The sequence below is a fragment of the Centruroides sculpturatus genome, unplaced genomic scaffold (genome assembly GCF_000671375.1).
Source record: "Centruroides sculpturatus isolate CEXI.00-Female unplaced genomic scaffold, Cexi_2.0 scaffold747, whole genome shotgun sequence".
NCBI classification, from domain to species: domain Eukaryota; kingdom Metazoa; phylum Arthropoda; class Arachnida; order Scorpiones; family Buthidae; genus Centruroides; species Centruroides sculpturatus.
The window spans coordinates 33,208-58,024 of NW_019385048.1; the positions used below are offsets into that span (position 1 = coordinate 33,208).

Here is a 24,817-nt window from a genome sequence, read left to right on the forward strand (position 1 = left end):
CCTAAAACTCTTCGGGTGTTAGGGAGAGATTAAATTTTGGATAATTAATTTCTATTGTTTGTGGGTAATGAAAGTTCAAGGTCATCAGACGTTTCTCGCTAAACGTTTAAAGTCCACTCGGGAGTAAAGCGCATTTATGTCTTCGACAGAAAGAGTTGAAGAAGAGTCGAAAATGCTACCGAAAATGTTACGTAACTCCAGAAATTCGTTTTGTTTGTTTTAAGAACAACACTCCTTTAAACCACTTACGTAATTATTCCGTAGCCTACTCCTTTAAACGTTGTCGTTCACGCGCTAGTAAACGATTGGAACCATTCTTCTATACGTCTCTGGCGTGAAACCGGATTACGAAGAGGATTACTCACCGCAAAATATTGGAAATAACTTGCCGGCGTACAGATCACCGCGTAGCATCCGCTGCGTAAGTTGTCATAGCGACCGGAATAGTCTCCCCTACTTTAGTTCGCGTATTCTTCCGGTTTAATCGGCGGATTCTAAGGTTACTTCCGGCTGGCGGTGTCCGGTTACGCGTCGACCAGAAGCGAAAACGGAAGTTTAACACCGGACGAAGAACGACACCCGATATTTTTGCCTCTTCTCCCCGACATTCGAACGGGTATTTTCGCTGGGATCACGCACTAATATGGTTAGAAATTATGTTTTCTTGACCTAATTCTTAATCGATTCGTGTATTATCTTAAATTCCCGAAATTCTGGACTAAAATTAAAAGTTTTAAATCGGAGTATCCGAGGAAATGCCACATAAATACTTATGTTGTTCGACTTTTCTCACCTGTTTTATTTTAACGTGACGTTTATACGTTTTCTCTACACCCCTTTCGTTTCTGTATAATCTCCGCGCGTAATTATTTGCTTTTTCTAAAGAAGATAACGTTTATTTTTGGTATTGGCCAAGGGTACAGATGCGACGCACGTGGCACCGAGCATACCCGGCGTCCGGATCACCGATTACTTCCGCTCGAAGCTGGCGTCGTAACTTCTCATCCTCTGGCGGAACGGATTCGGGAATAATTTTATAGTGTTTTTGACGTATCGGGAAGTGTTACGTCGCTTCCGTTCGGAAAAAATGCGCAAAACTTTTACGCCTGTCTGGACGATTGGCCGAAATGTAATTGGACGAAATCAATTTTCTGAATTTGTTCTGTTTGGCCGTGTTATTGCCGTCCGTTAATTAAGACACCCGCCGATATCGCGGCGGGAGGACGGTTACAGGAGACGATACTCTTCGACGTCACGCCAGTGGCATCCGTTACGTAACAAATGTTTGTTAGTAACCCCGACGGATATTGCGTCGTTCCCGAAACGCGCGTGAATTTCTGGCAATCAAATTCGATCCCTTTCTCGCGCCGTTTTCTCGTCGTTAAGCTAGGAATTAACTGGTAATTAGTAAACGCGTATAAGAAGCGAGTTTTCTACTATTAAAGTTTGTCGTCTCTACGTAGCAATTATTAAAATATCCCTTTTCTTTCGCGTCGTCCTCGCAAATCATTTAGTTTTCGCCGGAGAAAAGTCGAGTTTTCCATCGATAAGGCATAAATATCCGCTTTATCCGCGTATAATGCGCGGCGAAAATATCCTCTCTACAATTTAGAATTGATCGTTTCCACCGAAGGCGCTCGATGCTAGTCGATAAACGGCTATTTACACCCAATTTCCGCTCCCTTTTGGCTCCGGTAAGGGGTGAGACGGCCAAGAAAACAGGCCGCGGATAAACAACCGGCAGGATGCGAGTTACAGAAGAAATTTGCGGTTTTAAAATAGGTTAAACACTTATAATTACGCGAAATGTATAAATAGAAGGCACGAAAATTTGGACGGAGAATTTCATTCCAAACAAGAACGAATTTTTCAAATAAAAATTCGTAATATTTTCCGCTTTCCGAAGAAAGAAATTGCCAATTTTGTAGCCTGCGGATACAAATGAAAAGTGATATTTGTTCATTGGAAAGAATTTAAGACTGACAAAAGTGAATTTGATCGGGCGCAGTTTATTCAAAGTAAATGGAGACGAATCGGGTGAGGAAAATTACCGGAAGTTGGAGAATTTCTACGATTTTTTACCAATTCCTGCCACGAAAGTATCGAGGAGAACGACGGGGAAATTACACCTTTTAAACATCTAACCGAAGGCCCTTTACTTATTTAAGTTTTCGCTAAAATGCCTTAAAATGAAGAGAAACCCTCCGGTAGGGAGGAGAGTAAGCCACCCAAATGGCGAAATAATTGGGTTTTGTGAAGAGAGGAGTTAAAAATGTATGCAATTATCGAATATTTTTGGTTATGCTGGAGGAGACGAGTGGACGAGAGCGTAAAATGTCATTTTATAAACTGATCCTACGTTAATTAATCGTTAACTGCGGCCGTTAACAATGCTTTAAGACAAAGAAGCACTATAAATAGTATTTTGTAACGTTACATGGAGAAGTTGGACGGACAAAAATTGCCGGGGAATATAGCAATTCGGTTACAAATTTAGGTTAAATGGAAAAATATCCCAACCATCAACAATGCGAAGAATGCGGAACGACACCCATCTATAGATAAATAGCCGCGTGGTAATATGACGTCGACGAAATTCCCCGCGAATAGTTGAAAAAAATCTGACGATCGATAGAAAAATAAACCGGTAACCAGTTGCTCGACTTTCCCGGCCGCGTTCAAAATTTTCTCGCGCCATCTGTTATCGTATTTTATTTTAAAAACCTTTTATAAAACGGCAAGAAGCTTAATTTCCAGGGTAGGGACGAGTTTTATAAAAAGTCGTAAATGCTAATAACCGGTAAAGTCGACATTAAGTCCGACCCTAGTGGAGATACGCGCCACCATTCCGTTGACCTTTATCACCAAAGTTTAATATCGTCGATTCCCCTAATAAACAAACCCCCCGTAAAATTTTAGAATTTTCGAGAAAAAACACGGGAATTAAGCTCGAAAAAGGGTGAAGAAAATCGCGCCCTCCGCACATACAGAAATTACTTCGAATTTTATTCCATTTCTCAATGTTTCCAGCTGTCCGAAGTCCAAAAATGTAATTATCTTGAGGGTCATTTTTTGACCGATGGACGTATATAAAATACGTTTTAAAACTTCAGCGTAACTCGGCATTGTTTAACTAAATTCCGACTTGTATGCGCGCGCGAGGGAAACAAAGGCGCTGGACTTCCTATCGCGACGTAAACAATGGCCGTTACGTAATTAAACCTATCGGGGTTGCGGAACATCCGAGCCACTTCCGGAAAACAGGAAATTATATTGCGTCGCAAACACCGCGCGCCGTGTCGTAACAATCGTTCGGTGTCTGTAACCCGATATATTTTTTGATAAATGCCAGCGCCGGATCGACTCCCATCGTGTTTTTCAATTTTCTGTTATTGTCGGTCGGATTCCACCTTTATTGCCCGGTGTTTTGCGACTTTTAAATGGAATCCGTGGCAATATATCGCGTGTCCTCGGAGATTCGTCCCACTTCCATTTGTTCCATTCGTTTGGGGGCGAAATATGTGGAGAAGATGCGCCCACGCGGGTAGACGTAAGCCCGAGTGGGAATTACACGTCTGTCGCGGGTTCGGACCCGAAATCGCATCCGCACCGATGGCGGGCGGCGCGCGCCGCCGCTCGGCGTCTGCGCAAGCCGAGAACGGGAATCGTCGGAGGACGGAAGAGCCGAAGGTTGGAAGATGACCCGGAGCTGGAATTCTTCCGACTCGTCTCTCAGGCACGTGTCTTTACCCGGACAGGCGCTCATCACCTGTTTCTACCTGTTGGGCGTCGGAGGCAACGTCTGCGCTCTGGCTCTTCTGGCCAAGGCGGGAGCCGGAGCCAACGAGAAGCACGCGCTGATGTTACGCTGTCTTTCGGCCGGAGACCTGCTGGCCCTCCTGGGCTCCTTCGCCCTGATGTACGCTCGCCTGTATCTCGACCCTCGCCGGGTGGCCACGTCCGTCTTCTGCGCCCTCCGCGTCTTGCTCAGGACCTTCGGCCTTTGGTCGGGGTGCGTGGCGGCCGTCATGGCCGTCGAGAGGTACCTGGCTCTGGCACGACCCTTTCTCTACCACAAGGTGAGTCTCTTTCTTTTATTCCATTCTCCTTAAAGAGGAAAGTAGCCCGTTCGAAAGACGGGGGTTCCTCCCCGACGCTTTCTTTTTCTTTCCCGTTGCGCTTACTGTCGTTCGGCTCGAGGAACTAGCCAAGTCCTTTAATACAGATACGAAGTTCCGGAAAAGACGAAACTTTCCGGAAGTTGCGGAGTTTAGAATTGATAGACGACGGTTAAGTGTGTGGTAACAATCGCTCTCGGTGGTCACGTGGTTACCGTCTCGAGAAGGGAGACAAAGAGCGAGCAGATTACTCGGATAAACAACGGACGGGCATTTAACATTCCTAAAATATTTCAAATATCTTTTGATGGTTTCAAGATCCAAAATTCCTTCCATTCGTCGATTCCTCCTCTACGTTATCACTTTTTAGCGCTTCTTAAAGAGGATAAAAGTAGGACGTGGCCGAATTTTTATCGCTTTATTAAAATTTATCTTTATTTTGATCATTTTCGCGACTCTTCTCCCCTAAATTCGAGAATGGACCGAAGATAAACCACATTTTCTAATAGATAAATTTATCAAAGATTCGGGATTGAAGAGAAACATCATTGTGAGGATATGCTTAATGAAAACTGACAAGACGGGTATTAATTAGAGTTGTTCTTTTCGTACAAACGAGAATAACGTATTACTATTATCCGGAATGGTGAGCGCCGGAAAATGGCGCGCCGCGACGGGACGGCGCCGGCTCGCGCCATCCCAAAAAGTGTTTTTTCGGGGGCGAAGATCGATCCGACGACCGACGGGTGATTTCGACGAAGAAACGACCATAACGCGGGTGTCGAGATAATTTACGAATAATTGACCCAACGTTACGATTGTTTCGTCACTCGAACGTCGTCGGAATTTGACGCAGAAGTGACATTTAAGTAATAAATTTACACGAGTAACGCTTTACGATTTAGTAAAAGACAGAAATATCTCACCTGTGACGTAACGTAGATGCGCCCTGTACGGCACCGACGAAGAAATTAACGAAATTACTTATTGACCGGGGTGAGATGGCCAACCGGCGTCGTTAAACCGAATATTTGATTGTTATACTCTTCCTTAATTGTCATTGTCCTACGTAGGCGGGTGTTTTATAAATTGTTTACCGTTTTCGTTTCTTAATCTTAAACTTACTCTCGATTCTTTATCCTATTTCTTTGGGGATGGAATTCTTTTCGAGTCGATCGTCTTTCTTAATCCCCGATAAGGATATTTGAAGAAAATGTCTATTTTCTGCACGCGGAGGTGTTTCTAGAGAATACGACCTTTCGATTCTCATCAATTTCTCCTTCCGGTTCGCTCGACTCGGTTTGATTGACGCGTTAATTATGAACGAGAAGGTAGGAAAACACTTAAGCAATCGTTAAACAAAACGTGCCATCGGGCTTAGGCTGCTGACTCGAGGAGGATAAATCGGGACCCAAAATTTTTCTCATGGCCGAAGTGGGTCAGAAATTAGTCGGGAGTCGATCGAAGGGTATAGTAGGGGTCCCTTTAGGGACTTTAGGGTACTTTAGACACCCCTGGCCTAAATCGATAGCCGGGATAAAGCGGTACGTAGGAAGATCGGAAGGAGACAAACGATCCTCTTAACCTTCGACGAGACGAAGAGAGAAAGATGAACAAAGATAACGCGTAATTACGTTCATTTGTCACGCAATCCACCCGAAATAGAAGAACGCATTGTCATTTTGGTGTTCTTCCGATGACATTCCCGGCCGGTCGTAACTCGTCGGCTCCTCCATTTCGGTAAACGAAATCTCGAAATTCAAGATTTCCACTCTTAATCGAATTAATTGTTACGTGACGTCCGAGTGACGTCTTTTGTTCGGACGGGGCTGGAATTTAGTGACGTAAGATGATCGAAGCTACTATTAACCGTGTTGTAACTCGACTCTCGTTAGTGCAGCGAGACGACGAGTTAAGTTGGTCGTAAATTTCCTCGATATAAATAAAAAGCGATTAGCAATTCTGCGAGGGTCGATATTTTCCACGTATTTTACAGAGACGGAAGGATCCTTTAGGTTATTTACTCGTTTATTTCACATATCTGTCTGTTTTTCTTCAATCTCCAGATTAGTGTAAGATGGAAAGATTAGGAGCGGGAGGTTCCGATTAACAATACATAAACTTCCGATGTAAACTGGAAATTACGTTATTTCCATTCAAAATTTCCTCCCAAAAGCAGTTAGATGACCGGCACGACTTTATTGTTAAAGGAAAAGTATGATGTACAGGGGCAAGGCACTAATTTCAGGCGGAGCGCACGTATTTTACGTTAAATAAATTAAAAAATATGATAAAACTTGCAGCCCGGTATCGTGACGATACGACAATAAAACATTTGTTGGTTTTTCTGAAAAATTCGATTGGCGAGATCTCGCTTTACGACGGGTTTTCGGGAAAAGTATCCGCTATAATTAGTTATCGCCTGTACAAGAATGTTCTCGCATACTCGAAATATTTTTTGCGTGTTTCTAGGAAGCGTTGTTAAAACGTAAGAACCGTCGACGGCGCTAAACCAGGCGCGATTTCATCCCCCATTTAACGCCGGGTATAGAACACTCTTTAAGTTGTAAATATGTACAATTACAACATAATAATTTAAAGCGCGTTGTAGTCACAAAGACAAATTGTACTGCCGGAAAACGTTAGACAGAAGGTTAGTTCTCGACGTAACACAAAAACAAACGTCGTTTTTGTGTTAGGCTTTCGGGCGGAAGTGAAAGAGAAAAAGCAACGTCGATCGATAAGGGAGTGTCGAGTAGAAGGACGAGGCACGGTCGTCTAACGTTAGTGGTCTAATCAATTCTATTGTATAAATAGAACGTTAACCATTAATATCGAAACTAGAAAACCATCGATTGGTGCGTTATTTTTACCTTAAAAGTCGAGTGAATAGTTTTGACGCTCTTTCTACTCGATCAACAGGTAGAATCTGCCTCCCTATCTATATACTGTACATACCATACAGGAAGGCTTTTTGTGCTTAACGCATTGGAAAGTAGCGCCTTTATCTTCTCCGGCTACACTAGAAACAATGAAAAACTGTTTGCAACTTTGGCCCTGGTTGCTCTTTACGCTTCGGAATCTTCGGTTCATTTTATCGTTAGCGTTCGCCGCGTATAATTTACCAGGTTTAAAAATGAATAGAAAATTCCTTTCCGACACGCCGTAAAATTTCGTAAACACCTTTTAACTAATTAAGATAAGGAATTCGCTGGTAATCAGTTAATTGCGTATTAATTAGCTATCGAACGAATTCAAAAGCGAGTTGTATAAATTACAATATTTAACGCCTGGAGTAAATTAATAACCAATTAACGCGGAAAGAAGGAAGACGTTCGGGCATTTTTACGTCGAGATTTCGAAGAAATGAAAATTCCGACTACTTCGTCGCTCGCACCCCAATTTAACTGTCACCACTTTAATTTGCGGCCGCGTAAAAGGAATCGAAGTCGGAGAACTCCGAGCGACATTATATAATTCGAACGTTAATTTCTGACTTACAGTTTAGAGGAAACGGGACGGACGAGGGTGTAGAAACGGCGGTGTTAAAGCGGGGGACCGATAAACAACTCCGATATTTTCGGTTGTGGGAGAAACTTGGAGAAAAACACTATGATTTATGTTTTAAATTCGGGTTTTGGAACGTTAATGTAATGTTTAAATAAGTTTCATCGTCGGCCGCCACTTCCTTCTCTAGTTTCCTGTTTGTTCTCATTGTTACTCCTTACTTAATTTATGTATTTTCCATTCGATCTCCTCCATTTCCGTACAATCTTCCCCTTTCTACCTATTTACATATTTTTTCCCCGAACATTTTAAAATGTATCTTATAAATATTTATATAAAACCCGCATCGATCGATAAGGCTCTTCGATATCCACGCCTATTCGATTCTCTTCGTATTATAAATTTATATCATTAGAATTATGTTTTTTATTTTGTAACATTGGATTTATTAAGTTTAATTGCTTTTTAAAGCGAATTTTATTAAATGTAATTAGAAACCTTTCTAAGAATATTATAATTAAATTAGGGATATAAAATTCTGTTTGTAGATTTCTTTCGTCTTAAGTATATAAGAATTCTAATTGAAAAGCGGCATCCAGACACACTAACGTACTTTTATTCCAAATATACTATTCTCTATAAACTGCTTTATACATCAACGTATAGATATTTTTCGGCGCGGACCATCGCTCATTCGGGTAGGAAGGTAAATTAAACAATTATCGTAATTACTAGTTTTATTGATTTCAATGGAGGTAATTACTTTATATTAAAAAAAGACTTTCGAGACGAAAGGATGAAAAGAAATAGCTGGAAATTGTAGAGTTATCCGGTGTAAAATCAAACAAGTATAAGGTTGAAATATCCTCCAGCGCATTTCTTAATAGCGAACAAAGACATTTATGAACAATTGGATTGTATAATTTGTAAAGAAGTTTGTTTTGATCCGAGGTAAACTGTTTTAATTAATGTTTTTTGCTTCAAAAATCCTTCTTGGAAATTTCCTTTCGCGATAAATAATTTTCTGTCGCCTTTCTTTCTTAAAATCTTCCGTCTTTATAGCCGAAGAAATAAGATAAACGTAGACTCGACACTTTTTCCGCCGCGTCTAAGAGTACGTACCGTCGGGACCCGTCGAAAACCAAACTTAATTACGTAAGTAATTAAATAAGAATTAAGTAAGCACCGTCGCGCTTAATTCGAAAAAAAATTCATAGTTGGCGGCACCTTCCGCCACGCTCCGGCAAATCCTACCGAAACCTAACGAACGAATCGACAAAAAAAGTCATCATTTCTACTTTAAAGATGCCAGAAGTCGTTATTTCCAAGTGTGAAATATTTGGGAAAAAGGTTAAAATCGCCGGGTTTAATTTAAAGATTGCGGTTTCCACCAACTCTACCTTCCTCCCCAGCTTCGCGCAGCCTAATCGAACAACGAGTATCGTTATATATCGAAAACGTGGATGCGGATCTCCCTCCGGAGAGATTGGCACCCCCGTCTTCGGAGGGAACGATTACATTTAAAGGTAGCCGCATTAACCCGGGGACGGAAATCGTTAATAGAAGGAGGAGACGTTCGGATCTGATTTGGAACTCGTGTTTCCCCCTTAAGTTTTGTCTACCGATTAGCCATTTCGTTCATTTAGTTAACGCCCCAACAATCCAAACCGACGTTTAGTTTAATTATTCTCTGGTTAAATTCGATTCCTCGTTGGTTAAGCATTTTCCAACTCCCCCTACCGTATCGTTGGATTTTATATAAATCTTTTATTTTCAAACTTAATCTCGATTTATATCATTTTATTTTAATTAAGAGATTTAAATGTTTTAAATTAATTTAAACGTTAATTAATAACGTATTCCGAAATCGTTTTCATCTTCTGTCATCTTTTGTTAACGTTAAATCTTCGCATTAACTCGAGCGAGCGTTGTCTTCTCGACCGACAACGCTCGCTTAGTAAACGAGTTGCGTGGGTGTCGAGTGAGAAACACTTAAAAGCTTTCTACATCCCATGCTTTCCTTTTCATTCCGGTGTTAGAAGAAAAAAAAAGTGCGGTCGGTACAACATCACGTAATGCATATTACGTAATACGCCATAAATTGTTGCCAGATGAGACTTCCCACCTGTAACGACGGTCGAGAAATACGATTGTAAATAGCAATTGCAACGTTTCTTACCGTCGAAATTTAGTATGAAAACGTCTGACCGGGGGTCTGGCCCGATTTTCCTGGAACTCGAACGTTAATCGGACCGAGGGAGGTTAAGGGGTTTAATTAAGGAATTTCGGTAATATTCAGTTATACTAGAATGTAAGATTTAAGAGGAGTAATTTTGTCGAATTTTGATAAAAAAAAGTCTCCATTTACAAAAATATTTAAGTTTAAAAAACACTACGACGTTAGCTGGGGACTCGTTATTTAAAAATAACTTTTATGTTATTAATTATTAAAAAAAAGGCAAAATGTCTTAATTTCGAGAGCAGAGACGACGTTTTATAAATATTTTAAATTCCTATAACCGGTAAAATTTTTATCGAGTCCGAACTGGCTCGAGACACACCATCCCCTCTATCTCCCCACCCTTTTAGTTCTAACCACCAAAATTTACTAGCGTAAATTTCCCCTGGTAAGCGAGTTATCGTGCCAAATTTTGTTTCTTAATATTTATGTTATCCAACACGCGCACAAGCTCGTTACAGTGTTTAACTATTTTGGATTTAGGGGTGACGAAAGGCGGAGATTCCAAAAATTCGGCGTGTGAAAAGTAGAAGTTACCATTTTATTTTAGCGCGGTAAATGTTCTTTCCTTATCACACACGAATACAATGGGAACTTACGCCAGTAATCTTTCGAGTTTCCATCATCGACAGACTCGAGAATTAAGGTTAACCATCGAACGCTAATATAAGATATTAATTTATATTACAGTACCCCGTTTAGTTCCGTTACCGCCCGCAGAAACTTCAGAATATCTTAGGAAATTTTTGCCAATTGTTGTATTCGAATCGAGTTGTATAAAATCAATTACGCTTAAATCTCGGCCGTAAATTTTCGAATTTTGCCAGGATTTCTCCTTCTCTCGTAAGTAACGTATAAATTGGACCGGAACACGAGATAATATTTGAATAGTATTATAATGTCTGGACGGAGAAGGGAATGCAAACCAGGATATCGAGCCGATAGCTCTACAAATTGAATGGCGTTTGTTAACTCCAGGCGGTAGAGAACCGGGATCCGCCACCGTCCTCGGTGTGAACGGGTTTAATATATTTTGAATAGGTTTGGTACTCGACCATCGATCGATCGACGTAACTGAGAAATGGAAGAGTAACAATCGAGTCGGATCCGAATCCTTTGCCGTTTTTTAAAACTTTTTCTGTTCTGCGGGCACTAAGATGGTCGTTTTTAGCTATTGTGTGTTCCGCCAGTCCCACGGTAGGGCGAGCGGGTGGTTAAGGACGGTGCCCGACATATTCCCGAAAAATTACGGGAAAGTTTCTATTCTTCCGGATTCGATTCGGAGTTCCAGAGAAGTATGCCGCCATCTTAATTTCTCAACCATTTCGACCATCCGTCTACAACTCTAAATTCTTTAAAGTTGTAGACGGGCACTCGACAGACCTAAAATCTCCAAAATAATCTTTTTGCAACGGGGATATTTTACCCGAAAATTTCGCCGCCGAAGAGAAACGAATCCTCGAGCCATACGTAATAATTTCGTAACTCGAAATCCAACACATATTTTACTATTAAATTTCTATATTTTCATAGTATTTCGGCTTCTTTTCGTATTTACGCCTTCCCGTTTGAATTTCAGCACATCACTTACAAAGTCATCAAGAGAGTCATCTTGGCCACGTGGATGTTGGCGCTGGTGTTAGTCTGTCTACCTCTGATGGGTTTCGGCCTGTATTACGACGGCCAGGCCACCGACGGGAGACCCGTCTGCGTCAGATACAGATTCGCCAGGTCGGCCAAAGACGTGGCCTACGCCTACCTGATGCTGGGCTTCGGCCTGTCCCTGTGCCTGATCATGGCGGGATGCAACTTGGCCGTGGTCAGAGTTCTGTGTCGAATCGGCGCCAAGAAGTGGGAGGCGGGTGCCGGCCGCACCGTCGTTCGCAAGGAGAGCAACGAACTGGCCTTCGACCACGTCACGGCCGAAGAAGTGGCCTTCGCCAAGTTGATGATCGTCTTCTGCATCTTCTTCGTCGTCTGTTGGCTGCCCCAAATGGTAATTATCTTCTTCGACGGTAAAAATTGGTTTCTGCGGCTTCGCCTACGACAATATGCCACGGTTATCGAGTCGTTCCGATACGCGAACGTGCCACGCCAGGTCCGGTAACCGCCAACGAGAATGACTTTACTTTTTCCAAACGCATGGGCAATAGCGTGGGTCAGAAGTGGGTGCGTCGAATGTTATTCCACGCGCATTCCGATATCGGAAGAGGGCGTAATAGGCGAGATCTCGTTCTTACAGCGCCTTCTTCTCGGCGTTATAAGAGCGAGATCTGGCCGTCTTTTGCCAAGTTAGGTGTTGCGGAGAGGAAACACGTAATTTCTTTCTTATCGACGATGGCGTTGGTCTAATAGAGCGGCTTCACCAATTCCACGAATCGAATAGTGGATCCCTATCGGTTTGAATTGATTTACATTTATCGCGACCGATATCTTCCGGGAGACGAATTCTGCCGGAGGCTAAAACGGAATTGGATACCGTAGAAGCCGATTAACTAAACTGCAATTAGCACGAATTAATTTCGAAAGTAACGCGCATTTTCCCCACCGATTCTCTCGATAATTGGCCAGGAGAGTCGATGCCGAGACGTAAAGCCGCACGCTCTCGCGATTACTAAAAATTAAGACTGGAAACTGTAATGTACTTACAATTACGTTTATTTTCCGTTATTTTTAAAATGTAGAAACGATATAAGGTGACGGCTAACTGCACGAAAAAGCGGAAGAGACGTACTGTACTTGAAATAATCGAAAATTTTAAAGGAATAATAAAGCGAACAAAAAATTTTCTGAAAGCGACGGAGAATTTCACCAAGAACTTCCGGGAATTTTATTGGAAAAGTTTTTAAGAAAGACATTTTATTCCGACAGGTGACCATCGTCGTGGCCCAAGCCGATCCGGAGGAGGAGGAGCGCCCCTTCTACCGAGTGGCCGACGTATTGTTGGCCACCAACTTCAGCCTGGATCCCATCGTCTACGTGTTGAGTAGGAGGGCCCATCGCGAGGGGCTGAAGCGGATGTTGCGACCCGTCTGCCAACTCTGCCGCTTCCGCCGACCAGACGCCCCTTCCTCTACCCCCGACGCCGTCTGATCGGCGGTAAGTAGGCCCTGTCGGTAATAAACGAGGAAAATTCGCCTTACCGACCGGGTTACCTTTTCCCAAGGAGGAAGAACACGAAATCTCTACCGGAAGAGCCAAGACGAATGTCTCGAGTCTTCCGGAAACGTTACTAAAGAACGTCGAATCGTCCGAATTTCGCGCCGGCGGCAAATTATTTTTCGAATCGAATGGCACCGGACTCAGAAGAACCGCCGAAACGAATTGTATTCAGAAATTCCACCCGGCTTTCTTCGTCCGTCGCTAAATAAATATTTATTTAAACATTTATTGTTCCCGCTTCTTTCGGACAATACGCTTCAAATCCTCGCCTTGTGACCTACAAAATGAGTTTTATCCGCCATACCCAATTCCTTGTTTCCTATTAAATTACATGGTTCCTCCCGAAACAAGTTTACACCAAAGTATTTTCCATTATTTTAAATGGGAAAAGTTATAATGTATTACAACGCAATCCAGAAGGCGATAAAACGCCTTTACGCGCAACACTTTAAAATCAAAGATTCTTAAAACGTCGTCTTCCGATCACCAAACGATTTATACCATTGTAAACAAACGGGTGTTTTATACGCGGTAACGTATAAGGTTTGCCGTACCGTAAACATTACGTTTACGATACGTCGCGGCAAATAAGACGGCAATAAAGAGACGTCAAAGGTTAAAGAATAAATTGCTACGTATTTAAAAAATTTCCTCGATGCTTCTATAAATTGTAGAATCGATCGACCGATGTTTTGTAAACTCTTCTCTCCGAGGGCGCTAAGAGGGCCTTTTTTCGGCCAGTCTATTAAAGGACGGACTGACGATGGGGCGGCCGAGTGGGAGGGAGAACCGGAGATATAAATTAACGATTTCGATAGAAACAAAAGAGAAGAAATCTATCGAACACTCGCAAGGGGCCCGGTGACAGACCGGGCCTAGTAAAAGCAGTCGTAAAATTTTATTGTCTGTTAGTAAAATAACGTTAATTTTACACCACGGGCCCCTAAGTTTTTTCCGGACCGGATAAAAAATCCGCATCTTTCCCGTTACGCGTTCCCCAATGCCAGGCGATAACAAATGTCTTTCACAATACGATTCTTCCTCCTTCCTGTACAGTACGTAGTCAACACCTCTTTCTTCGCTTCCTTCCTTTCGGCAAATCGCGAGAAAAAACAAATATTTGACCCGGTGTTAACTGTTTGTCCAAGCATCCCGTAGAAATAATTGGCAAAAGAGGAGGGAAACCCGAGACGTAACAATACACGGAGGTGTATTTATTTGCTTTCTTCTACATTTTACAAACTACATTTACAATAGTCATCGAACGGGAACAAATTTATCAGAAAATGCGACAACTGATTACAAAATCTGTATTAGAGTAAACTTTTGTAACAATAGGAAGAGAACGGCGATGACGTTTCTCGTGTAATCAAAATTTAATCCTTGACTAACTGTCGTTTCCCGTGCAAGATTTTGTTTTTACTTTCTCCTCTTCTTAGAAAAATGTTTAACAAATACACTAAAAGTATTCGTTTATTACTTTCCCGGCTGTTATATATAACCGAGATATTTACATTTTTGGACTCGGGACACCTCGAATCGTGGTGAAATGCAAAAGCATTCGGGGTGATTTCTGTACGTATGAGTGTTTGTGTGCGTGTCTGTTACGATTTCGTTCACTCTGTTTGAAGCTTAACAACTTTCCGTGTATTAGGGGGAACGACGCTATTAAATTTCGGTAATTAAAAGTAGAAGGATGGGGAGATAATGGGGGTTGTACATATCCAGTGGGGTCGGATTTATTAATGACGATTTTACTGGTTATTAGCATTTACAATTTTTTACAAAACTCGTCCCTACCCACAAAATTAAGCTTTTTACCGTTTTATAATAGTTAAAAGTATAAAAAGTTTTTTACTAAAATATAGTAACAAATGGCACCACCGAATGTCGTTAATTAAACGTTAATTAAAACAAAAAGAATAAAGCAGGATGCACACATGCGGCGCGGCAAGGAAAAGCGGTGACACAAACGCATCTTCGCCGCACGGCAGCACAACCACACAAGCGGCAATCCGCTTACATTTCGGCGCATGCGTTCAGTATTCAAGATGGCGAACGATATCCACGTGTTTACACACTGTCCCTATCCACGTGTTTACAAATTTTGTTTTGTATGACTCGCTTTNAACGGGTTTAATATATTTTGAATAGGTTTGGTACTCGACCATCGATCGATCGACGTAACTGAGAAATGGAAGAGTAACAATCGAGTCGGATCCGAATCCTTTGCCGTTTTTTAAAACTTTTTCTGTTCTGCGGGCACTAAGAGGGTCGTTTTTAGCTATTGTGTGTTCCGCGTAGGTGCTACGGTAGGGCGAGCGGGTGGTTAAGGACGGTGCCCGACGTATCCCCGAAAAATTACGAGAAATTTTCTATTCTTCCGGATTCGATTCTGGGTTCCAGAGAAGTATGCCGCCATCTTAATCTCTCGACCATCTCGACCATCCGTCTACAACTCTAAATTCTTTAAAGTTGTAGACGGGCACTCGACAGACCTAAAATCTCCAAAATAATCTTTTTGCAACGGGGATATTTTACCCGAAAATTTCGCCGCCGAAGAGAAACGAATCCTCGAGCCATACGTAATAATTTCGTAACTCGAAATCCAACACATATTTTACTATTAAATTTCTATATTTTCATAGTATTTCGGCTTCTTTTCGTATTTACGCCTTCCCGTTTGAATTTCAGCACATCACTTACAAAGTCATCAAGAGAGTCATCTTGGCCACGTGGATGTTGGCGCTGGTGTTAGTCTGTCTACCTCTGATGGGTTTCGGCCTGTATTACGACGGCCAGGCCACCGACGGGAGACCCGTCTGCGTCAGATACAGATTCGCCAGGTCGGCCAAAGACGTGGCCTACGCCTACCTGATGCTGGGCTTCGGCCTGTCCCTGTGCCTGATCATGGCGGGATGCAACTTGGCCGTGGTCAGAGTTCTGTGTCGAATCGGCGCCAAGAAGTGGGAGGCGGGTGCCGGCCGCACCGTCGTTCGCAAGGAGAGCAACGAACTGGCCTTCGACCACGTCACGGCCGAAGAAGTGGCCTTCGCCAAGTTGATGATCGTCTTCTGCATCTTCTTCGTCGTCTGTTGGCTGCCCCAAATGGTAATTATCTTCTTCGACGGTAAAAATTGGTTTCTGCGGCTTCGCCTACGACAATATGCCACGGTTATCGAGTCGTTCCGATACGCGAACGTGCCACGCCAGGTCCGGTAACCGCCAACGAGAATGACTTTACTTTTTCCAAACGCATGGGCAATAGCGTGGGTCAGAAGTGGGTGCGTCGAATGTTATTCCACGCGCATTCCGATATCGGAAGAGGGCGTAATAGGCGAGATCTCGTTCTTACAGCGCCTTCTTCTCGGCGTTATAAGAGCGAGATCTGGCCGTCTTTTGCCAAGTTAGGTGTTGCGGAGAGGAAACCATTTCTACTTTAAAGATGCCAGAAGTCGTTATTTCCAAGTGTGAAATATTTGGGAAAAAGGTTAAAATCGCCGGGTTTAATTTAAAGATTGCGGTTTCCACCAACTCTACCTTCCTCCCCAGCTTCGCGCAGCCTAATCGAACAACGAGTATCGTTATATATCGAAAATGTGGATGCGGATCTCCCTCCGGAGAGATTGGCACCCGCGTCTTCGGTGGGAACGATTATATTTAAAGGTAGCCGCATTAACCCGGGGACGGAAATCGTTAATAGAAGGAGGAGACGTTCGGATCTGATTTGGAACTCGTGTTTCCCCCTTAAGTTTTGTCTACCGATTAGCCATTTCGTTCATTTAGTTAACGCCCCAACAATCCAATCCGCCCGAAATAGAAGAACGCATTGTCATTTTGGTGTTCTTCCGATGACATTCCCGGCCGGTCGTAACTCGTCGGCTCCTCCATTTCGGTAAACGAAATCTCGAAATTCANCCGCCGAAACGAATTGTATTCAGAAATTCCACCCGGCTTTCTTCGTCCGTCGCTAAATAAATATTTATTTAAACATTTATTGTTCCCGCTTCTTTCGGACAATACGCTTCAAATCCTCGCCTTGTGACCTACAAAATGAGTTTTATCCGCCATACCCAATTCCTTGTTTCCTATTAAATTACATGGTTCCTCCCGAAACAAGTTTACACCAAAGTATTTTCCATTATTTTAAATGGGAAAAGTTATAATGTATTACAACGCAATCCAGAAGGCGATAAAACGCCTTTACGCGCAACACTTTAAAATCAAAGATTCTTAAAACGTCGTCTTCCGATCACCAAACGATTTATACCATTGTAAACAAACGGGTGTTTTATACGCGGTAACGTATAAGGTTTGCCGTACCGTAAACATTACGTTTACGATACGTCGCGGCAAATAAGACGGCAATAAAGAGACGTCAAAGGTTAAAGAATAAATTGCTACGTATTTAAAAAATTTCCTCGATGCTTCTATAAATTGTAGAATCGATCGACCGATGTTTTGTAAACTCTTCTCTCCGAGGGCGCTAAGAGGGCCTTTTTTCGGCCAGTCTATTAAAGGACGGACTGACGATGGGGCGGCCGAGTGGGAGGGAGAACCGGAGATATAAATTAACGATTTCGATAGAAACAAAAGAGAAGAAATCTATCGAACACTCGCAAGGGGCCCGGTGACAGACCGGGCCTAGTAAAAGCAGTCGTAAAATTTTATTGTCTGTTAGTAAAATAACGTTAATTTTACACCACGGGCCCCTAAGTTTTTTCCGGACCGGATAAAAAATCCGCATCTTTCCCGTTACGCGTTCCCCAATGCCAGGCGATAACAAATGTCTTTCACAATACGATTCTTCCTCCTTCCTGTACAGTACGTAGTCAACACCTCTTTCTTCGCTTCCTTCCTTTCGGCAAATCGCGAGAAAAAACAAATATTTGACCCGGTGTTAACTGTTTGTCCAAGCATCCCGTAGAAATAATTGGCAAAAGAGGAGGGAAACCCGAGACGTAACAATACACGGAGGTGTATTTATTTGCTTTCTTCTACATTTTACAAACTACATTTACAATAGTCATCGAACGGGAACAAATTTATCAGAAAATGCGACAACTGATTACAAAATCTGTATTAGAGTAAACTTTTGTAACAATAGGAAGAGAACGGCGATGACGTTTCTCGTGTAATCAAAATTTAATCCTTGACTAACTGTCGTTTCCCGTGCAAGATTTTGTTTTTACTTTCTCCTCTTCTTAGAAAAATGTTTAACAAATACACTAAAAGTATTCGTTTATTACTTTCCCGGCTGTTATATATAACCGAGATATTTACATTTTTGGACTCGGGACACCTCGAATCGTGGTGAAATGCAAAAGCATTCGGGGTGATTTCTGTACGTATGAGTGTTTGTGTGCGTGTCTGTTACGATTTCGTTCACTCTGTTTGAAGCTTAACAACTTTCCGTGTATTAGGGGGAACGACGCTATTAAATTTCGGTAATTAAAAGTAGAAGGATGGGGAGATAATGGGGGTTGTACATATCCAGTGGGGTCGGATTTATTAATGACGATTTTACTGGTTATTAGCATTTACAATTTCTTAAAAAATTCGTCCCTACCCTCAAAATTAAGTTTTTTGCCGTTTTATAATAGTTAAAAGTATAAAAAGTTTTTTACTAAAATATAGTAACAAATGGCACCACCGAATGTCGTTAATTAAACGTTAATTAAAACAATAAAAACGTTAATTAAAACAAAAAGAATAAAGCGGCAACGAGTTGCTGGACTTTTCCGGCAACACATTTTGGTGGCGCCATCCGTTATCGTATTATATTAAAAACTTTTTTTTATATTTTTAACTATTATAATACGGCAAAAAGCTTAATTTCGAGGTTAGACACGAGTTTTATATAAAAAAAATTGTACACGCTAATAACCAAGAAAATCGTCATTAAGTCCGACTAAACTGAAGATACGCATCACCTCCGTTACTCCCCACCTTATCGACCTTTAGTCACCAAAATTTAATAGCATCGACCCCCTAATAAAGAAACCTTTCTGTAAAATTTCGAAATTTTCGACCAAAAGTACGGGAATTTAACCAATTAGAATCTTTTTTTAGATCTGGTCGATTCAAACATCTCCATTAAGATTTTTAATAAATTTCGCCGTTAATGTTAAGTAATACAATATACAATACAGTGCGGTGTAATAGCTTTCAGATTCGTCTCCGATGATCACCGTAAAGAAGATAACAACTTGGCAGTGGTAGTTTATAGCAACACTAAACGAGTAATTCGTGATTAAGGGAAACGGATATCCACCGAACTAAAGAAATGATACACGTATTTTAACTTTTATTTATTAAATTAAAAGACAATTTTACAAAACATTTTCCGTTCACTCCGTAAAATCAAATATATTTTAAAAAAAGGAAAAATTAGAAATGGAGAAAATAAAACTCGAAACATTTCTTGTTTTATGTTCGATAAAATCTAAATACGAATATCAGTACGAATATTCGTATTTAGATTTTAGATTTACTTTTGTTAACCTTTCATTCCGTAACGAATGCCGTTATTCGTTATAATTATTACGATATTTAATAATATGACAATTTAAACTACATTTAGAACGCAACTTTTGAAAACAATAAATACACGAGAACGGCTTTTCCCCCCGCATGAATTCGGAGATGCCGAATCGGAGCGCTTTTCCGCGTAAAACTTGGTTGGCAACGATGGCGGGTAAAGGGTTTCTCTCCGGTGTGAGCGTTGACGAGGTTATATAGACTGCCGGAATGGACGAACCGACGAGTACAGAATTTGCCAGATAAGAGCCCTTCTCCGGTGCGAATCCTTCGATGGTTTATCAAATTACACTTGGAAGCGAATTCTTTCTGGCAACTGTCGCATCGATACTTCCCATTCTTTGACTTCCGAATGTTTAAACCCGTAAAACACGAGAAATAAAAATATTAAAAGCATCGTCTAAAGATGGAAACTCTCTTCAATTTATTGTCAAATGAAATATGTAAATTTAAGCGTGCAGATAGAAAACTAATTTTCACTTTTCCCACCAGTTTCCTTAAACTAAAAGGGTTGCAATCTACTCCCACGATTTCGCCACACCGTACACTCACCGCTTACACCGGCGTCGGCAAATATTAACAACAGGCACAAATACAAAACGGTATAAATGAATGTAATTTATACAGTTTCTTCCCGAAAACAATTTATACGCATTTTGCAAGAAAAATACGTAGACGATAATCTTAAAATATCCTGGTGGATTTTCTGTTTTTCTTCGTTAGCACGAAATACGCTTTCTCCTACGATTTCCGTAAACAAAAGTTTAACGCGTTCTTCGGCTCTTACCAGATGCGAAAATAAGAAACGAAATACGAGAACGAGATGGAAACATGGAATTAAATATTTTAAAATAAACATTGATAATTGTAGAAATTCTTTCTTCGACATTTCGCGGCACAAAATTTTCCAGCGAAATCTGGAAAGAAACCAATTCCAGTTTTATATATATTTCTTTGGGAACACCCGTTTCCTATATACTTCTTTCGAATTTAAAAAACTTTACTTTACTTTCCAACTCGACCGCCGTATTAAAATATACGTATTTATCCGCATTAAATTTCGCGCCGTATAATAAATACTCGAGAAATCTTAGTTTTCAATAGTTTCAAAATAGTTTCAAAAGTATTCATTACTTTTCAATAATATCGCGATGAAAGATCATCGTTTTTCCAGTTCCCTTACAAATTTTGAAAAAGTACAAAAATTAAAAATTTTCCAACTTTAAATATTAGATGTCAGACTGGGACAGACGACTATCCCTTAGCGCCAATAGTAACTATTAATTTTTCAATAATAATCCTCGGTTACACACGGAATAGAAATGTACGGATTCGTATTATTTTGAATAATTTTTATCTGTATATATAGGTGAGAACCCGGAGACCATCCGACCTAGTTTTACCCACATTTTAAACAGATTTATTTAGTTTTCATTTTAATTATTAAAAGATGTCGAGAATTTGTTTGTTTAAAGAAATCAGTAAATTCTACTTTACTTTCGAATTTGGTTAAGGAGGGAAATGGAACTTCCTTCCGTCTTTGCTAAGATTAGATCATTTCCCTCCATGACGCTAATTATCTCCCATGTCGTCGACGCGTCACCTCCGGTTCCCGTCACGCGGTGGTTTAATAACCCCCGATTGGAAGAGTTCAAAGCCCAGAACACCCAGTTTTTAGAGTTCCCTCTCACAGTTATCTCGGTGTTCGCCCGTAATTCTGTCGCAGTTCTTCCGTTTCTCCAGATTCTCACGTCCTCTGGCTGATTCGAGACGTCGCTTATCGTCCAACAAATATAGAATTATTCATTAAAGCGGACGTCGAAAGAATTCGGAGGTAAATGAAAAATCTTGATTGTCGACGGTTTAGAATAAAACGTGTTAGTAGAATAACGAAATGTTTACATTTAATAGTTAACCGTCGTTATTTTTGTAGAAGCTCGCTGGTATCCGTCTCCTTTGTCAGAATAGTTTCGGGATAAAGCTCGTAAAAAATAGAAAATTGCGATTACCGAGTAATGATCGTAGCTCCCGGCAAAGTAGGGTCCTCGGCTATCTTTAATTCTAATAAATATATGTATGTGACCGAAGGGTCGGCACCGGATCGGCGATGCCTACGTCGGGACCGACGCCAGCGGTGGCGTACGTAAGCGGTTGGATTCGGAATGGAGGATATCCGAGAGACAACGTGTCCGGAGGAATGCACTCGACTACAGATTTAACGTAAACAAATAACCGTTTATTTATGTAAACTAATTACACATATATTCGTAGGATAATACATAGCGTAGCATTTCCGTCATACCTTCTATATAGCGTAACGGGTCCCTAACCAGTCCCGAGAGAGGATGTGTCACCTCTGGACAAGGAGGAAAGTCTGTGGGAAAAAATATAATCGTATCCTTTTTGGTTGTGTCATCTCTTTCGTAAAATTTTTGACAAGTCCGGGCTCTCACATACAGTGGCGGCCTTAGGGGGTGGCGAGCAGGGCAATCGCCCGGGGCCTCGCTNTCCCTAACCACACAACTTCTATAACCTATGTATATTCGACCACACTGTATTAATCTTACCCGTAAACTGGCTGCTACTTCATCCACCCAATCCGTAAGGCCCTCTCTCTTACGGTCAGTACGGTAAACCAACCTAAAATCAGATATAAATTTATCCATAGACACCTCCTCCCCATAGAGCGTGTCACTATTAAGATCTACAATATGATCTATCACCTCTTCCATTGACATACCCTTGGGAATGTCCTTAATCAACAATCTCGGCCGACGCTTAGTCGGTTGTTCAACAATTAACTCACCATCCATTAAATTTTTGTTAGTTAATACCTTACCAAGATCACCCTTACTGGCTAGAGTTACAACTATACCATTAGTGCGCATCTTTCTGATGCTACCAATTCTCACCTTATCTTTCCTTGGATTAATATTCTTCAAAAAACTTTCCTTTATTACTTCACTGTTCATATCACCTTTCTTACTTTTCACCAGAAGCACTGCTTCTTCTTTACCACCATAACCACCTTTAATCTGTCCCTGAACCTTACCTGTTAAAGGGACATTAGCCTTAGTCACTTGAGAATAGCTAGGCTTATCTCTAAAATCTTTCTCCAGCTCATTTTTTACCTCTCTTACCGTTCTTACCTGTGCTTTAAGCACCTCTCTCTCAGTAACCAGTACTTGCACTATTTGTTGTGCTTCCGTCATAAACTCCATTATTTTACTAGCCAATATTTGACTAATTCTGCTACCTTTTTCGTAGCACATCTTATTCACCTCAAGCATCATTTGATGCATTTTTTCATTATAATCATAGATCTTACCTGATAACCTTTTACTTTCAATATCTATTTCTTCAATGACCGAGTCCGAAGATCTACGGGCAGACATAGTGGATAGGAACTTTTTTTTTTTTTTCTTTTTTTATTTATTCAATAGGAAACACTTCTACAAAGAAGCCTCAAAGGGCCATCTTAGTGGAAAGATCCAAAAGACTCTACACCACAACGCTCTGTAGAGAAGACATAACATAGAATGAGAAAATCCGACAGCAAAACAAACATCGCGACATCATAATAGCACGCGTGGAGATAGTGACACAACAGCCAAACCATGGAAAATTATCCACTGAACTTTCTCAGTCTATAATAATGAGTAATCATCCTATACATAATATCAAACAGATGCTTATTATTAACAATTGACTGCTTCGAGATAGGCCAGCAAAAACCCTCTTCCTCACTAATAAGCTGTAACTCCAGCCTATCCACATCAAGGGCGACACAGTCATAAAGAACGTGGTTGGGATCCTCAGGTACACCACAAACGTCACAGGTATCATTATCTGAGTGACCATACTTATAGTTGTACACATTAAAGTTGCCGTGGTGACTGAAGAAAGTAGACGTAGCAAAGTCAATGATCAAGTGATTATTGTTCACACGTTGGTTAACATCTGGAAAGAATGAGAACAATCCTCTGCCGTTTAAAGAAGATGACCAACGATCTTGCCAAACAGAATTATAGTAATCCTTTATACTATGCTTAATATAGTTACTGGAAACAACATTACAGGCAATATCCGTATTCTGAATGCTCGCTGATTTTGCCAAAATATCCACGTATTCGTTACCAGTATTCCCCATATGAACACGGATCCAGCAAAAGACCACAGTAATCTCTCTTTCCCTGTCCGCTAGACAGCTCCATATTTCACCAACAACCCAGTTTTTACTATTTAAATCTTGTATAGCAGAAATAGTTGCCTGACTATCAGTACAAATAGCAATGGTCTTTTTTCTCTGACTTTTATATATCCATTTAACAGCCTTAGAGATCGCAAACAGCTCAGCCTGGAAATTGTTGCAAAGTGGATTCATCTTCCACGTTTGGTGATACATAGCACGATGGGCACTATAATAAACAAAAGCTGCCCCGGTTCCCATACTACTTCTTGAACCATCCGTATATACACGATCACGATGAGAGCCATTATAACAAACTTGAACAACCCTCGGTATATCCTTTATTGGCATACTATATGCTGCCGGAACTCTGTGTTCCACAGTAACGTTATCTAGATTCAAGATATCAGAAATCTTATAATCGGTCCTTAATGCAAGATTATGACCCCTACGCTGGACCTCAAGATCCAGGGGGAGAACCCCAGCCAGAACCTGGAGGGCATCATTGGATGTGGTGCGGTATGACCTGGTAATGCGGAGTAACATCATCCTTTGCAGAGAATTTAATTTACGCTTTATATGGGTGTGTGAGGTCCTATGACTCCAAGCTGCCGCTCCATAAGTCAACATTTTGGAAGAATAGCACCATTGTAAATTAACTTGAGTGCCTCGCCTGATAAACCCCAATCCTTCTTGGCAACCCTCACCAGCCATGCAAACAGGTTGCCGATCCTATCACGCAATGACTCTACATGAGGTATCCAACTTAACTTGTTATCCAGAGTCACACCCAAATATCGCATAGACTTAACAACCTTGATCTGAATGTCATTTAAATGCACCGTCGGATGCCTCTTGTCTACATCAAACCTGGTGATCACAATACTTGTAGTCTTACTTGGGTTGAAGAATAAACTGTTTTCATGTCCCCATCTGTAGATATCATGGAGAATTCCATTAATGCTGCACTCCAAACGTGCCCTGCTATTTGCAGTGCAAACAACAATAACATCGTCAGCATACGCGGTCAGATGAACATTCCGCAGATTTGGATGCTTCAAC

The 24,817-nt window shown here is 41.3% G+C and overlaps 2 protein-coding genes across 2 annotated transcripts; both read left to right on the forward strand.

Moving 5' to 3' along the window:
• Positions 1 to 3,591: 3,591 nt before the first annotated feature.
• Positions 3,592 to 13,019, forward strand: LOC111633906 (prostaglandin E2 receptor EP2 subtype-like). The gene is made up of 3 exons (XM_023378557.1): positions 3,592 to 4,079; positions 11,444 to 11,860; positions 12,736 to 13,019. Exons 1-3 carry the CDS (start codon positions 3,699 to 3,701, stop codon positions 12,955 to 12,957), a joined length of 1,020 nt encoding a protein of 339 aa, XP_023234325.1. The 5' UTR covers positions 3,592 to 3,698; the 3' UTR covers positions 12,958 to 13,019.
• A 2,201-nt stretch (positions 13,020 to 15,220) lies between these two features.
• LOC111633907 lies at positions 15,221 to 19,283 on the forward strand. The gene is made up of 3 exons (XM_023378558.1): positions 15,221 to 15,228; positions 15,675 to 16,137; positions 19,179 to 19,283. The coding sequence occupies exons 1-3, from the start codon at positions 15,221 to 15,223 to the stop codon at positions 19,281 to 19,283; spliced, it is 576 nt and encodes a 191-aa protein (XP_023234326.1).
• Positions 19,284 to 24,817: the final 5,534 nt, after the last annotated feature.